The sequence below is a fragment of the Corvus moneduloides genome, chromosome 4 (genome assembly GCF_009650955.1).
Source record: "Corvus moneduloides isolate bCorMon1 chromosome 4, bCorMon1.pri, whole genome shotgun sequence".
Lineage (NCBI taxonomy): Eukaryota > Metazoa > Chordata > Aves > Passeriformes > Corvidae > Corvus > Corvus moneduloides.
This window is the reverse complement of record NC_045479.1, coordinates 47,499,914-47,517,930: the sequence shown is the minus strand read 5'-3', so window position 1 is coordinate 47,517,930 and position 18,017 is coordinate 47,499,914. Positions and strand designations below refer to the sequence as shown.

Sequence of the window (18,017 nt, the reverse complement as noted above, 5' to 3'; positions counted from 1 at the left end):
TTCAACTCCTTAAAATGTGTCTAAATGTTCCCAGTTAATTCAATATTAATAAAAAGAGGGTGTATGGTGCAGGAATTAATATTTTATAGCAACATGTCTTTCATCTGTATGTGTCCTCCCATTCCTACAGGTATAAAGTTTCCAATTTGACAGTGATGTCAGGGTTTGGTAATTCACTTAGATGACCTAAAATAGCTAGTAAAGTTTTACCTTAGTAAAACGATGAAGCTAATGATAATGAATCTAACAAATGATTCCCATCTAATATATGATTTAATATGATACTGTTAATATCTGATAATGATATTAGCAAAAACCTGTCATGCTAATTATCAATATAATCTAGTAGAGAAATGTGAGAAGGTAATGAAATGATACACTTGTTTGGTTAATGGGACTTTTATCAAAAGAACCAAAGTGAATAATTTTCATAATCTTAACTTGAAAGGGCACAGTGTTGGCAGTTGGAATCAGACAGATTCACAAGTGAAAGATTTGTAGAGAAAAATGAGATATTGTATGTTTTCTTTCGGCTGAATCAATAAGGTGGTTAGCCATCTAAATGAAAGTTATGCAACCAATAAGGATTGCTCTGTTTTTCAACACAAAACTACTGGTTTGTATTTGTTGCAAATTTTATCCTGAAAAGAATTATAGTTCTGATTAAAAGAATAGGGTAAGCAAAAGAATGAAATAGTTTCAGTATTCCAAATGGGAGTGACAGATTTGTGTAAAAGTGTGTAGTAATTTCTATTCACATACATACAGTATATGCAGTCATCTTTGGATAGTATCCACTGTTGAATAAATTGAAAAATACATATTGATTTTAAATATGGAGTTTTTTAATACCCATTTTAAATAATAATGCTCTCAGTATAGTTAGAGGTAGTAATGTAAGTTATACATGTACCTTGAAAGAAATATGGTCCTTGAACAGATTTTCCATAGAACCACCTCTGCAGTATTTTGCTTTAGGTTTAATCAATCTTGAAAAAAAAAAACCCAAACAAAACAAAACCCAAACCCGAAGAAACAACAAGAACCCCCCCCCCCCAAAAACAAAAAAACCAAAAAAACCCAAGAAAACACCCCTGCCCCAGATTCTGGACTTACCTCTATTATTTCAAAAACAGGTTTGCAGAAGTCATCCATAGTTTCATTGAAATTCCCCAAAATGTATATTCCTGAATGAGTTGAAGAGATCTGCTGTGGAAAGGATCATAAAATTAGAATGCTGCTAATGCTAGAACGGATGAAACACATGAAGATAAAATAAAGCGGCACACAATATAAAAGGTGTAGGGTAGTAGGCCCAAAACCAAAACTATTCACAGATGTTATAGGAGAAAGTGATAAAGTCATCTCTGTGATGAAAGCTACTGCTAGTTGATCTTTCTTAGCAGTGAGAGCAAGATTACTTCTGTGTTGCAGGGACAAGCAATATTAAATGCTTTATGTGGCCACGTGCCTCCTGACTAGGTAAGCAAAAGTCTCAGAACAGAGGGAAGTTCCTCTGCTGCTGAGTGTTATGTGCATGGTGATCTGCAGTGGCCTTTTACAGTTTCTGAAGGAAGGTGGTATGAATTGAAAAATATACAAAGACAATGTGAGGCTGGAAATGGGAATCATAAAAACTGACTGCAAATGAATGAAAATAAATTTTACCCAAGGAGAAATTATTTCCTTAAAATCCAGATCCCCTGGCATTGCTGGTAAGTACTGCCTCTACAACTCCACAGTTCACAAGATGTAGAAAAGAACTTCTGTCAGCTGTAGCTTTTTTGGATCAAGTTACAGAATGCTTGCCAGCACCAACATAACAAACCTTTGTGATACAAATACCTAGGTACTGGTAAAAGCATCAAGAGGGGAAAAACCTAGGCCCTAGAGATACACTATATCTTTAAAGCACAGGAAAATAGAATAAATTCTAGAAATGCTATCAACTCATATCATTATCATCCAAGATCAAATTAAACTATAGCTTTGGGAAACATTCTTAGTGAATGGCAGACATCATGAAAATCTTCTCCAGAAAGACATATATGAAGGTAAAGAGCATTAAGGCAGAACATTTTTTTTGTCATGTATATTGATCATACAGAACAGCAGCAGTGCCATAGCTGCTTCCTCATTAAAAAGCTTAAGAGTATTTTGAGGATATTTCGAAAGTTCCAGAAAGAAAGGAAGAAAGAAACAACAGAAAAAGAAAAAAACAGGAAAAGGAATTACACTGACATAAACTTGAGCAAATATCTGGGAAATTATGTGATATTAAGGGAGTTAAGAGACATTAATTGCTCCTTCTAAGTCTTTGGTATGTTTTGGTCAAATATATCTGGATTCAGAGGTATAATTATCACCCTTTTCTGGGAAATTGATCTATCAAGGATACTTTTGCTCATAGCAGTGATGCCATAAATTTTGCGAATCTCCCAAGCAATGATCTCACATCTTTTTGCTCTTAAAATTATTTCTAGTCTCTTTTTTTGTTACAGTGTTCTCTCTGTTCCTTGTTAGCAAGGGAACATCAGGTTTGAAATGAGCCTAATCTCTGTAGTGGATGAGCTGGCTTATTCTTTGTCCTTTCAATCATATTATCATTTTAGATAAACATGCACAAATCCAGTAATTTTCCTGAATACCATGTGCTTTAAAACTTGTTAACTGCATTATGATGGTACTGGTGAAGCAAGTAATGGGTAAATCACTATTTTTTTAAGAATGGCATGTTTTGTGAGAAATTGTCTAATTAATGAAGCAGAGCTACAAACATGTCCTGTACTTTCCATATCAGATTTCTACTTATTCGTAGCACTGTTCAGTTATAGGAACGTGCACTGGTGCACTTTGGTAAAAATGCTTTAGCTGGGAAAAAAGAGATAGCATTTGTAGTTCAGCTTGCTTTAACTGCTTTGCTTATTTATTAAAAAGGGGGTGTTTTTGTAATCATAATTCTGTTCTAGATGAGGAAAGCAGTAAATTAATGTTCTTTTTTCCTGAGACTTCAAAATATTTAATGGCAAAATGAAAACAGAGTTTATACAATCAAAAATTTGCCCAATTACAGGCAGAGGGAATCACTGCCTCCATAATGGCTATTCCTAATCTCACTGAATGGGAGTATTTTGTTTCAGATTGTGTCATTTCTGTCTCCTTTAGGGGGTTCCCTTCTCAATATATCAGGTCTGGCAATGCTTATGAAGCAATACCCGAAGCATTAGGGCTCCTCCAGCACTTTCCAGGTTCTGAGTTTGGATGCATTTTTTATAGTCAGGCCTCTCAATAACTGGTGGATCTGCAGCTTACAAGGAAAACAGATTTCAGCTCTAAGGCAAAAGTTTATAGCTGCACACAACTGGAGAATATTCTCTAACCTATTTACTTACTCTCATGCATAGTCTATAGCTGGCCTTCAGAAAAAAAGTATTTAGTTGCTTCATATATATAACCCTGCCTTTGTGTCTTTATGTACACGTAAGGGAAGAGTTAAAGTAGAAAGGCACAGGGGGCTGTATATGTGTGTTGGAAGTGAAAAAGATTTCTTAGGAGCTGAAAGGTGTTTAGTGTCATGTGTAAGATTCCCTACAGTGATACTAATAAAACTTACATGTTATATTGCAGCAAAGTTCATGTTTTGGGATCCGCGTGTCACTTGAAATTGAATATCTTAGTATTTGTTCATTCTGTGAATTTGATTAAGATGTATGTATGTGGTAAAAATTCCACGTTGTGGTGGGTTGACCCTGGCTGGATGACAGGTGCCCACCTAAGCTGCTTATCACTCTCCTCCTCAGCTGGACATCAGAGAAAAAAATAGAACAAAAGGCCTGTGGGTGGGGATAAGGACAAGCAGAGATCACTCACTAGTTACTGTCTTGGGCAAAATGGACTCAGCTTGGGGAAATTAGTATATTTTATTACCAAGCAAATCAGGATAGGATAATGAGAAAGAAACCCAATAAAATACCTTCTCCCCACCCCTCCCTTCTTCCTTGGCTCAACTTTACTTTGGATTTTTTCTCCCTCCTCCTGCACCCAGTGGGGCACGGGAACATGGAATGGCAGTTGTGATTATTTAATCACATTTCTGCTGCTCCTTCCCCCTCAGGGAGAGCACTGCTCACACTCTTCTCCTGCTTGATCTTGGTGTTCCTCTGATGGGACAGTCTCCAACATGAACTTTTCCAACGTGACTCCTCACACTTTGCAGTTCTTCATGAACTCCAGCACGGGTCACTTCCATTCAGTGCAGTCCTTCAGAATAGACTGTTCTAGTGTGGGTCCTCTGTGGGGTTACAACTCCTTTAAGAAAACCTACTCCAGCATGGACTCCTCTCTCCATGTGGCCACAGGTCCTGCCAGGAGCCTTCTCCAGAGTGGGCTTCCCATGGGGTCACAGGCTCCTTCAGGCATCTGCTTGCTCCAGTGGGGGTCCTCCATGGGCTGCAGGTGGATCTCTGCTCCACCATGGACCTCCATGGGCTGCAGAGGGACAGCCTGACTCACCAGGGTCTGCACCAGAATCTGAAAGGGAATCTCTGCTCTGTTACCTTGAGCACCTCCTCCTTCTTCACTGACCCTGGTGTGTATAGAGCTGTAACATACATTATCATTCTCTTGGTAGAAATTACCATTGTACAGCAACTTTCCCCCGTTCTTTACTCTGTTATCCCACAGGCCCTGTCACTATTGCTGATGGGCTCGGCCATGGCCAGCAGCAGGTCCATCTTGGAGCCGGCCACCATTGACCTTTGTGGACAGGGGGGAAGCTTGTGACAGCTTCTCACAGAGCCTCATGCTACCAAAACCTGGCCACGCAAACCCGATAAACATGTACAGCAATTCATGTTGAAAAAGTGGTTCTTAAATATGATAGAGACTACCTATATTACAAAAGAGTTTGTCTTTTTTTTATCTCCTCTGCAAACAGGACATTATCTACAGTGTCTGTTCCCTAATGACACCCAAAGATATGCAGATTGCTGAGACCTTTGGATTTCTCAAGGTCAAATCAAACTGAAGGCAGTCGTTCCTCATCCAGCTTGGCTGAGCCAAGTTGCTTGCTTTGGCACTGCTACCGCATCCTAAAAAAGCAGATTTTTCTTGCTTGTGGGCAGGTGGTTAGAATACCACATAGAGCTCATTTTTGACTGTCAAGATTGAAATTATTTCTCAGCCAAGGATAGCTATAACTACATCTGTTAGCTATTAAATTGTGGAGAAAAAAAACCTTGCAAAGGTTCAAAATGTACCTCATGTGTAAGAAAAAGTAATTCAGAATTTCAGACCAACTCCTGTAGAAATGTCTGAAAAGATAAATGCAATTCCATTATGTTCTGAACAAGAAAATTACTGCAAATCTGGTAGACCCTGTTCTTAAGCTAAGGAGAGTTCAACTATAGTTTGAGCAACAGAAGCGTAAGTGATTATTACTAATGTGTCAACGACTTCAGTAAAACCTGAAATTATTTTTTTTGCTCACACCAGTATGGTTTTTAACAGATGCTTGGATTCTATATATCAAAATCTGTGTAATTTAATGTCTTTGCCTGAACTAATGCTAAAGCAAACCATTTAAATGGGAAGAATAAGAGGTGTTAAACTGTTTTTATTTTTTCTTAAAAGACAGTAAATATAAGAAAGTGAAAGACTACTCTTCATTAGTAGAGGCTTTATGAAGTTTAAGAGATTGTTCAGTAATTATAACTCATGCTAATGAACTAGATATGAAATTAACAAATACTAAGTTAATTATTACTTACAGCAATGCAATTGTTCTCTTAAGAATTCATTCAGATATCTTCTAAATTTAATTAAAAACTTCATGCATGAGAGCTAACAGAGGTCATGGTTACAGTCAGTCAGAGAAATGAGTCTAAGAATGCTCAACTAAGAAAGAAAAATTGATTGCATTGCTTTCAAAATATATGTTATATTATTGACTACAATTCCTTTGCAGCAAAGACGTCTCACAAGGAATTGATGTAAAATTCCTGGTGAGCTAATAGTGCTTTAAATTGATATTTGCCTTGAGGATTTTAAGTTTTGCAGCCATTGTTGAAGAGTGCTAGAAGCATTCCAAAGTATTTTTTCACTTTGTATTGTATTAATTTTTCACAGAACTATTGATCATTACATTTAAAACTGTTATTCATTTACATAGATCTAAATCCCCAAAGTTGATGGCAGTAGTCTGCAGACTATCCTTAAGAAAAAAAGTCGAGTCACTTTTCAGAAATGATGGTTGTGTTAGGAATTTGGCCTTGTAGGATTGCACCAAAAAATCGACAATAATTTTATTTCAGCATGTCTAGCTAAAATGTTTAGCTAGTGAAACAAATAAATGGTAGTTGCTACATTTAGATTCGGATCCATATTGCACACACATGTGTTTTCTTCCTTGCAATTTAGGTCAGAGATTAAAATTTCTGTAGGATTCATGGAAGAGAGGGGCAATGACTATTTTTGACTATGAATCAATTTGGATTCTCTTCTTAGGAAAGAAAACTGAGTTTGTGAAGTTTTATTTTAAAAATATCAATGTAGTCTTTGCCAGAGTAATTAAAAAAACCCTACAATTGTGAACAAAACATGGCTTTCTAAAGCCTGTATTCTGGTTTGTTTGCAGGAATATTTGTTGCAGTTTATTAATCTATTGTGGAGTAACTCAGCAATGAAATTATTTTAAAAATTAAAACCAATATCAAGAAACAGATGATCCAGTTCACTGTAACATGAGCCTTTGCTGTGGTTTACTATTAATGCATGCAGTGAAAATCTCAAGTAAAACTTTTTTTTAAAATTCCAGAGTGTTCCACAGGACAGTGTTTGCAGTAGTATTGCTAGAGAGGATGCAAGGTCCCCAGATAACTGCCCTATGCAAATACTACAGTAACATTTTGAAGGAATTGTTTTAGGAAAATAGATTTTCTTGCCTCTCTTCTGTTCACAGGTATGCAGGTACTTATTTTTTACAAGATATCTTTTTTTTTTTTTCTATTGAGCCTACATGTGGGAAAAATCTGATGATTTATATAACCCATATATGAAATAGCAGAAGGTTTTACATTTAACTGTTTAAGGGATTTATTCATGAAATATCACTCCTATCTACTAAAGTAGATAATTAGAACTGCTGCTTTTGTTTCTTTTCCATTTCTTTTTTCTCCCCTATTCCCTTAATGTGTTTATTAACATTGTAAATTTTAATTCTATTTCCTCTGAGTAAAAACTACTTGTGTACAATAATCTGCTTTTTTCAATATGAGAATTTGTATATAATTCCTCTTTAATCACTACAAGAGACTTTATTTGTGCATAATTGTAGAAAAATGTTCTGGTTTATGATGCTTATTTCAAGAGTAGAAAAGAAATATGTATTTACTATGTTTTAGAAATAATAAAAAGAACCAATTATAATTACTGCACTCTGTAATCTTTTTCTTTTTGCCTTAGGCCTTAAAGAACACACCATACACCTGTGTTAAACCCTTAGATTTTCACAGGGCCTCTGAAAACCTTTGCAAGACCTATCCATGCAGACCATTTTTTTGCCTCCAATTTTGTTTTTAAGTACTAATTACAAAACCTTTTTTTTCCTTTCTCTTAGTGATTTCCTAATCGTAATAAAGGAGGAGATTATTTGGGAATAAGAGATTGTGTCTGGTCAGAAATTGAGTCACTGACTGGCATTTGCCATATTATTTTCCTGACATTTATGAGGTAAACATGTCAGCAGAATTACCTTTCAAATCCTTTCACCTTTCTGTGTGAAATTCAGTCTTGTACATGAAGTCTGTAAGGGTACAAAACTTTATCACAGTATACTCTTGTGTATTCAGGAGGATGAATGGAAGAAAAAATTAAATATTTTTTGAGCTATTTTTTGCCTTTATCACTGATTGAAGAGACCCATTTAATAATTTTCAGACGTGTCTAATCAAACAGCAGAATTAATGGACAACTCGCATCCTATACTTTAAAACATTTTACTAGTAAAATATGTGATACTTTATAAAAGAAACTATCAATGAGACAAAGCATTATGAAATGTCAAAACATAAATAATTTTATTGTCCAAACTGTATGCCATATCTCTTAAAAAACAAAAGGATTTGCACAGTAATAAATTGCTTTTTTAGCATAATTGAATTATTATAGCATACTCTTTGTGTTTAGGAAATCATATATTTACCAACTAGGACAGTTTTACATTTTTGTTTTGAATGGTTTAGGAATTTAGTCTTGAATAATGTGTATTATGAAACTGTTCTAGAAAAAAAGAAGATCAGTCTTTTTCTTTTCTGCAAATAGGCTATTATTTTTTCAGCTTCCAATGAAAGTACATTCCACTAGAATATAGTACTAGCATGCTCATCCTTTTAGCTGCCAGAAAAATGCTGAATGAAAAAGCATTGGTCGGATTTTGTGACTTGCAAATTAAGTAATTATAATTTTTATTTGACTAATATAGCCAAATAAAGTTAATAAAATGCACTTTTGAGGATTCCTTATTCATCTAATATTTCATGGCCTCCAGGTTATTGATTAGCTTGTCCTTTTAACATACTCACCCTCCTCCCCAAACAAAACAAACCTCCCAAAACCCAATTTTTTTCATTTTGACTTGTGAATATCCCTGATTAGTGCTGTTGCACAGTTCAGCTGAATCTCCTGGTGCAGATGATTTTCTCTCTCCAGCTGACTTTTTTTTTTAGATTTAGAGTGTGCTCCTTCTGCCTTCAGCTCTGAGGGCATATCTTCCAGACAGCGAAAAGCGATGAGCAGCTGGAGGCAACAAGCTAGATCAAAAGTCTGTTTCTGTCTATAGACAGACTTGTTTATTCAAAACTAAATAAGAGGTATCACTATTCATAGTCCCATCTGTAAACGCTTCATCCTGGTAATAATTCAACGTGCATGACAATTGGTGTCTGGGGTTAAAGCAACATCTCTGCATGAATGATTGCAGAATAACAGGTTCCATCTGAAAAAAAGCAGAAGTGTGCAGTAGAAGGCAGACTGGCATTATGAAAATGACAGCTACTTGGGGAACTAAATACAGGAATTTTGCATACTCTGCAGCTCAGTTTTAGTAGTAATCTGTAGTTTGTCATTTTGTAATGCTGGGACATGCTGCGGCAATATGATTTTCTGTAGAGGATGGCATCAATGTCATTTTCCTTCATCACTTGGCCTTCTCTTAAAGGTTTCTTCTAAGTTTATCCTGTTTAGCTTGTTATAGCTGAACAAATCCTACCGCCAGGATAGAATCATTTCAGGAATCTAAGCTCTGAATCTGAGGCCAGTTCAGATACACCAGTATATTTTTGACGAAGAAAAATGGTCTTAAACATTATCTTTATGTGATTGCAACATATATATATTCACTCGTGTTTACCTGAGATAAAATCTGATGGTTCAAATTTTGTTACTACAGAGATGGAGTTAATAATCTCTAATTATATTTAACTGAAAAGTCTCTTCTTCCTTTGTTGTGATGTGATTTCTGGCAAAACAATGTAGTAGACAGGCCCTGATAGTGCAACTAGCTCATACAAAATTTTTATGTATTTTGAATTGAGTAACACTCTTGAAGTCCAAAGGACTTCAGTGTGGGTATTTTTAAGCTGGTGTTGAGTTGTATGCAAGATCAAAATCCAAACCTGTAATATGTGAATTTTCCTAACAAAACATTGTTGGGTTTGGGTTTTTTGTTTGTTTGTTTGTTTTTAAAATCTTTTTAACTAACCATTTTTTCCAATTCTGTTTAGAACCATTGGATACAAAAAGAAGTATGTGAAAGTTCCACATGGTCATATTTGGGTGGAAGGGGATCACCATGGACACAGCTTTGACAGCAATGCTTTTGGTCCTGTAAGTCAATTCTCTCTCTATATGTCACACTTTGCAACTGAAAAACTGTGCATATGTGAAACACAGCAAGTATGAATTGATTGTGAGTGTAGTTTTATTATTTTTGTGAGAATTATTAGACTTTATACAATATCTCGGCCAGCAGATATTGAGTTTTTTCTTAGCTATTATATAAGGAATAAAGACTTGTTTCAATTCTCCACATGGAAGGAGATGTGGTAGAGATTTTAAATTTGGAGGGATATACTGGAATAGTAGCAAGAGGGCGAGCCAGCTCCCTGTAGCTGACAGATGCTCCCTGGGGACATTTTGCCAGCTGATATAATTTGGAATTTTTCCCTCCTTGGAGCTTGGTCTTGCTTTAGTGCCAGTGCTGGGATAAAGAATTGGGAAACTGTAACCATGCTTAACAAGGGTTAACAGGTAAATTGGTCAGTGGATAAGAGTAGAGATATTTCAAGACTCTTCCCAAGGTAAATATTTAAATTTTCTTTGAATATTGAATGGAAAGAAAATGTAACCTGTAAAATCTGTTTCTTGATGGGTAAAAGTGTGCGTCTTTTCATCAGGAGAAGAGTAAATTCTTTCTCTGAACTCTAGTTTGGGTTTGTTACACTTCATATAGATTCTTGGTCTTGTTTTAACCTAATCTAGAATGCAGGAAATAGCTGCATAAGCTGTGTATCCTGCTGTGGAAATACAAACTCTTTTGGCCCTATTCTAAATGCAGGATTTTTCTCTTTTCTTAAGACAGAATATTCCTCTCATATTATTAAAAAACCCCACTGTTTGTTACAGGGAAATTGTCAAGATTGGATTTTTCTACCCTTATGCATTTCACATCTATTTCATACAGAAGTCATCCCACTGACTGATTGAATTAATGACAAGAAGGACCTTATGAGTTTGTCTGGCTTCTTGACGTTTAGCCCAATTATTAAATTGAATTAATTTGTTCTCAGGAAAAAATACAAATTAGGCCTACTGTCTGATTTAGAGCATGTAATGGTAATGCCTCTCTTCTGGTTTGTCTTACTTTTTTCGTGCTTGTATTTCTTGCTGGTTTTCGTTATGATTTTCCTTCTACTATCTTCTAAGATTTCTAACATCTAGTTTTAGAGGTTCTTTCCTGCAGAATGTAATTCAGCCTATCCTGTGCAAGTATCTCTTTCCTCCCTTAGTAAGCTTTTCTCTGTCACTCCCTGTTCCCAACATAAATCATAGTCATAAAGCCACTAATCTTATTTTCACTTACAAATATATTGCCAATGTAGACTCAGAGCATAAAGAACCTTTAGCAGTTGGACACTGGTTTCAGATTTACAGCAGCTCACACAGAAATTCATACAAGGTAAAATCCTCAAGGTAGGCACCATGCAGTTTTCATGCAAGATAGAATGTTGGGGTAAATCTAAATACCCTCAGATTTTTGCTCAATTCACTGATGTTTATAAATATTAGTAAATCCCCTTCACTAGACTTTGACCTTACATTAATCATCAATTGTTAGCTAACATCAGATAGTATGGCACTTTTCTTACAGCAACGGCACTTTTGAGGGCTAGCAGGACAGATTCTGACAGTGAATTCTTTATCTTTCTGCAGGAAGAATGACCTTTGTATTGCTTAGATGAATACATTGTGGACAAGTCAGATGTAAATAGGTATTTTCCTCTCAAATTAAATCAGAACAGCAATTGCTGAATGGAGGCAGAAGGGGAAGAAGAGCTCACAGGATTTGAAACTAGCTTCAGAATAATAAAATAGAATTTTTGTCTGTAGAAGAAAATGGAAAGTGTATTTAGGAGGACACATTGCACTCCAGGTTCTTTTCATCCTACACATGTAAGATTTTAGGTTACTGGGACATTTTCTTCTCCTCTTCTGTACTCTGGAGATTATTTGCACAAGTGAATTAAAATATTAAAATCACTCTTTCAAGCCATTCAGAAGGTATGTTCTTTTTAAAAAAAATTTTCTCATAAGACTGCAGCAGTCATAAGGAATAGACAGCACAATGGTAAGACATGGACATGTTTTTCTCACTTTGTTAGTATATAGGTCACTTAACATCATTTTGAAAGTCAGAATGGTGACACACATAATGTTTAACCTAATGTCTTTTCTTTGATCAAAAGATGAAGTAGAAATAGTGTGGGATTTAAGTGGGTTGTTTTGTAGGCTACCACTTTTTCTCTTTTCATGTGATCATATAGTAGAAAGACATTTACAGTGGAGATAGACTCAGTAATGTTTTGTAGATGAGCTTAATGAGTTACATGGGGCATAAAAGGAAATTATGGAAAAACAGATTGAGAACAGATGTTAGAATAATTTTTTCTCTTGGAGAATAACAATATCTGTAATGGCCTAATGGGTTAGGTTGATAAAGGAAAAACCCTGATACCAATCAAGTTCTAAATTAGATGCACCTTTGGAGAGAGATTAATTTCTAAGCTGTAAAATTTGGCCTGATTAAATTGTGTTTACTTAGTTCATAAAAGTGTTATAAAATAAATAATATCTTTTTATTGCATGGTTTTATAGGACTAAAATTGGATTTTTAAAGAATAGACATATATTTTCCTGAAGTGTGTAAATAAAATGAAAATGTTTAAACTAAGATTTGTAAAGGTTTACTATTTCCTTTCTGCCTTATTGTGTCTTTGAATGAAATTAATACCTTAACTGATATTACAAAAATAACAGGATATCTATGGTTAGTGCTGAATTAGAAATGCTATTAATTCTGTATATGATCAAAACTTAAATATTAATTACTTTTCCTTAATATGGGACTAAATTAATTAGTTCATGGCTATTGTACATTGTCTTTTAAAAAATGCTTTGTATAGTACTGAATGGCAGATGATATTAATACTATTGCTTTAATACTGATGTGTTTCAGGTTTGGAAATCTGTCAGCCATTCATAAGTGAAAATAGCTGTTTTGAATAGAAGCCAATAAACATTTAGAGAACTTGCATATTTTTACTGTTATTTAAGGGGTAAAAAATTACATATTGCCAGAATTTTTTTTCAATTACCTGGACTAGGATAGAGATTTCTATTAAATTGACTGTTGCTGTTTCTAAATTCTGGGTGAAGTCAAGCTTTTATGATATTAGGTTAGCATTCCTTATTTGGCATACTACAGGAATGTGATCATGAGTATCTTATGTAATTAAGGTACCACTTTCTGAAGTTTCTTCTTTTTGTTTTCAGTTCTGGTAATTTTCCTGTTTGATGGGCCTTTTTACTCTGTACTGTAATTCAACAGCATAGGAAATATAGAAGTAATTTTCCTGGCAATGCTTCTGCTTTCTTAGATCAGAAATGCAGGATATATTATAAAGAATTGATGAAGTATTAGACTCCTCTGCTGCTTCAAATTTCTTAAAAATTTTAGAGGGTTAACTTTATGCCAGATCAGGTATTGTCTTTGCTTGCATAGTCAGGATAATATCCGCATAAAAGCAAAGTGACAGTTAATATTCTATGTCCAATATTCTGGCTAAATCGAGGGAAAAGTCATTATAAACTGTACTTTGTTTAGATTAAATGTTTAGAGCTGGCATCCAGCAGTGCAGAGATAGTGATCCAACCAATATGTGAGGGTATCTAAGAAACAGTTATTAATAAGTGCACGCAATAACTGATATATTCCTGAATGTACACATGTGCAGTGAGAATCTCTCTCGTAATTTTAAACAGTAAAACAGGCAAATTATGTCTTAGGGAGATAATATTATATTGTAATGCTCTTATTTACACGTTTATATGTTTCTAAATGCCTCCAAGCTGGGGATATGAAAGAGCTTTATAAAATCAGGGCTTGAAATCCATGGCAGTCTTTCAGCTGTCATGTAAAAGGCCTGAACAAAAGCTCATTAAAGTCAATGAGAGATTTCTGTTGGCTTTAATGGCTTTGGATAAAGTTCTTTATGAGTTAAGCTTCACAATCCAGTGTAAGGACAAAAAAAAGCTACTAGTCTCCTTATCTTCCTGGGAAGCTTGCAACACAGGTAGGTTGAGTACCTTGTCAAAAACACCTCTTTTGGCCCATCCAGGTCCCTTTCCTAGCCCTTTTCCTTAAAATATATCTGTCTTTAGTGTGTTTATTTTCAAAACTAAATCTTGTTGAACCTGAGCCTAGCTTTTTTGTTTGACAGAAGCTTTACATTCATAGGCTTCAAATGAGTAAATTTCTTTTAGTCAGCATTACTGTAGGGGCCATTTTTTATGATTGCCTATTCCGTACTGTAAATTCATGGAATAAAATATCTGAAAAACATTTCTATCAGTTTAACTATGTTTTCATTTAACAGCACAAACCTGTAGACTGTGGCTAGAAAACTATAAACTAGGTGTGATACAGAAGAGAATGTGCTGGATTCATTAGTCATTTTAATTTAATTTTCAAAGGCTATCATCTTCTCTTTTAGCTATAAGATAGGAATGGTTTAACTGTTAACCCTCAATGGGCAAATTCTATTACTAACAGTAATAGAATGTGGCCTCTTATGATTATTTTTATAGGCTGACCCGCTATTTCTCTCTGCAACTACTGTTAGTGAATACAAGTAGTAAAAAGCAGAAAATTAGAAAATTTCATTAGACAGTAAGTTGAACTGAAATATGACACTTCTAGTGGAGCGCAGAGGTTACTGCTGGTAAAGGAAATATTTAAACCAAGAGGTCTGCAACTTGTGGGGGTACCTCTGCTTTGTATGCTCTTTCATCTTCTGAGGGAGGTTCAGTGGACAGTTGAAGGAGGAAGCAGATCTCTTTCTGCCATTCAGAATTACTTACATAACAGCAAACAAAGAATGCCACATGTCCTAAAAGTGCACATCATCTTGGTGATGATCTTGCCATCTGGTGAAACTTTCATATATGAGCTATAAACTAGTGCAAGAATTACATATCCCTGAAAATGGAGCAGCCTCTAAGACAAGAGGTGGGAAAAGTTTAACAGCTCACAGCAGTACAGCACTGTGTTAAATTGCACAATAAGGCTAGGGCGCACTTCCCACAGAGAGCTATGCCAGGTCTTGAAATACCTGCTGACCCCGTTTGTGCCCCATACTCCAAACAGCCATTCGAAGAGGCTTAAGACAAATATGTCAATAGCAGAGTACCAAACCCTGTTTTTCTTAGTTTAGAACAGTGAAGAAGAGATAGTCAAGGGTGGCAATACAAAAGTGTGATTTTAGCAAGAAAACACTTATCTGTGCTTACACTCATAAAGTTAATGTAGGTGAGGAAAAGAGTGATGACAAAGTAATCAGTGAAGGCTGGGAATGACCCTACTGGGGACTTGTCTGCATTAACTTGCTAGCAGATGTTGCAGATTCTTCTGTTATCTTTTAGCTGCCATTGCCAACAGTGCAGCTTCACTCTGCTGTATAAATGTAGCCTTGGAAAGTAGCATGACTCTTAAGGGATCAGTGACATTTCTACTTCTCTCTTGGGTATTAAAAAAGAAATGAAGCTATGTTTAAACAGGATGTGTAATGCAAATATGCAATCAGTGCCATTCCATAATATTTATCTCTGGCTACTGGCAAAAATGAAATAGGTGAAACTGTTTACAATCAGAAAAAAGGCCTTGCATATGGAGCATGAAGTTACCAGTAGTAAATAGCATGGATGCACAGCTTGAACTTGTAAAAATCTATGGTGAATAAAACAGATAGGTCATTACTTGTTATGACTGATGATAAATAAAGCTCGAAGGGTAAATATGCTTGTCCCTTTGAGAGAACACTATATGTGAGATGCAAATTGGGATGGTGGCTTTTCCGTGGAGAATGACAATTCACTCCAGGAGCTGCTGAAGGGGAGCCTTGCTAATAAGATTGTGTGGTCTGACTGTCCATTAAGTTATCATGACTAACTGAATTTGCACTATAGGGAATAAAAAGTCCCCTATAGCTGTCCTAATTATTTTGAAAAGTAAAATATTTAGCTCGACTCTAATTAAACCAGTGCATATGGCTATCATCATGTGACTAAAAGCTCTCAGTTAAGGCTACTCTATTTCTTCACAATAGAATGTTTGGTTTTTGTCTTAGTTATGTCAAATCTTACACATTTTATGCATTCTAGCTAATTTTCTCTATTACTTGTAATTTATTTAGTGTTGGTAAATCTTCAGTCATTCTGTTTATGGAACAGGATTTATGTAACAAATTCAAGCACAATGAATTATTAATGCCAATATTTAGTATTTCTGAATGCAAGAACCTTTAAAGAATTTTTCAACCACATTGGAAAGAATGGCAGCCTGACCAGCCTACACCTGTCTTTGACATCAGTTATATTGAAATAAACTAGGAAAAAATGTTGAAACAGTATTAGATCTATTTAATGAAATATTGGAAGAAATCAGAGAGCTGTCAGAATAATTTTTAGTTATCTAATTTGAACAGCTCTGCATTCAAATATAATCATTTGCTAAACCCTGTATATTCTTTCATCAGTTTCTTTACAATTCTATTTCTCTCAAGTTGCAGCTTGAAATACCCTTGTATTTAATAATCTCTCTGCAGGATTTGTTACATGATATTGTCTATATAGAATTAAATAAACTACTTGTTTTAATCCAAATGAGGCACAAAGGAATCTTTGCTGACTTCTCTATAGTTTAACTGTGTAGGGAATTTTGATTCATGCTGGCATTCATATTAAGATTTGCCAGGACATAATTTAAAAAAAACATTTAATGTATTTATTTCTTTATATTTTTACCTCCTTGGACATGGATTATTGTCAAAGCTCAGTCAGTGATTACTAAAATAAAGTTCTAAATTTTAGTTTGCAGAATTTTAGGAAATTTTTATTTACTTGATTCCAATTCTGGATAAGATAAATGCTTTGGTGTAGTAAGTACTCATGTCTTTAAAGGTCCCAATCCTAAAATAAAACTGTTTTACTCTAGCACTTTGTTTACATGATTGCACATCATGTTGGAAGGTTAAAAATGTGTATTTGTGTGGCAGTGAATGTGCAAACCAAAGTGTATGCATTTATTTACCAGTGTATGTTTATTTCATTTAGAAGCAAAACATTATTGAAACATGATGAATAATATACCAATACTTCTGTGACTTATTTGAGGGGAGCAATGTTCTCCATCCAGTTGGTGCCTTGTGCAGTCAGGGGCAGTGTGCTTTGGGCATTCCCTGCAGAAGAGTTGGTAAATGAGCCCTGTGAAGGACCCCTGTGACAGACCTGTGGCACACCATGTGGAGGTTCAAGAACAGGGTTTGCTCAGCCTTGAGGGGGGAGGGCTGTGAGGAGAGATCACAGCTGTCCTCAGCTGCTGCACAGGGTATGGGGAAAGCAGGGCCAGACTCCTCTGAGATGCAGAGTTGTGGGTCAAGAGACAACAGCACGTGTTCTATCCAGGAAGTTCTGAATAGACATTAAGGTATTTAATTTTTTTTTTTCATTGTGGCAAAGTCATGCATTGATTACTGAGAAAGTTTGGAAGATCTCCATTCTTGGAGATAGTAAAAAAAATCTGTCTGGAAAGCCCTGAGCAACCTGAGTCCTTCCAAGTAGGAGGTTGGAGAAGATAACCTCCAGATGTCCTTTCCTACCTATATGTCAGTGCATATAGGAAAATTATCTTTATTTTGTCAGTTAACTCTTTTATTTAGCACATAGGACAGTAAACTGACAAAAGTTATGTGTTAATCACATTTATCAAGAGAGAGAAAATAGTAAATTCACTTTTCTATTACTGCAGTCTCTCAGGATTATCAAGGGTATCAAATTGCATTTTAGATTGTGCAAAGGTTTCTTTGCAAACCTTTATTTGTATTCCCTCTGTTCTAAAATGGATAGTTTGGAAAATATACTAGATATCATGAATTTTCCTAGCTTGGCCATGTTTAAAGTCCAGCCTGAGGAGAGAAGAAAAATTTTCCTCAAATATTAGCAGCAAACCCTTTTTTTTTTTTTTTTTTTTTTAAGCAGTACTTCAAACTTTATATGTATGCTATGGAGCAAATAATGGAGCAAATAGCATTATTTAATTCAAGCTAAATCTGATTTGGACTAGGATCCTGATCCTCCAAACATTTTTTTTTATTTATTTTACGTCTGTAAGATCTTCTTAATAAAGT

The 18,017-nt window shown here is 35.2% G+C and overlaps 1 protein-coding gene across 3 annotated transcripts in view; it reads left to right on the top strand.

The window, feature by feature from the left end:
- Positions 1–18,017, top strand: part of IMMP2L (inner mitochondrial membrane peptidase subunit 2) — a 426,380-nt gene that overhangs the window by 322,817 nt on the left and 85,546 nt on the right. For all 3 annotated transcript variants that reach the window (XM_032107395.1, XM_032107397.1, XM_032107396.1), the window contains exon 5: positions 9,780–9,882. In XM_032107395.1, the coding sequence (XP_031963286.1) occupies positions 9,780–9,882 (103 nt within the window). The remainder of the gene's footprint in view (positions 1–9,779; positions 9,883–18,017) is intronic.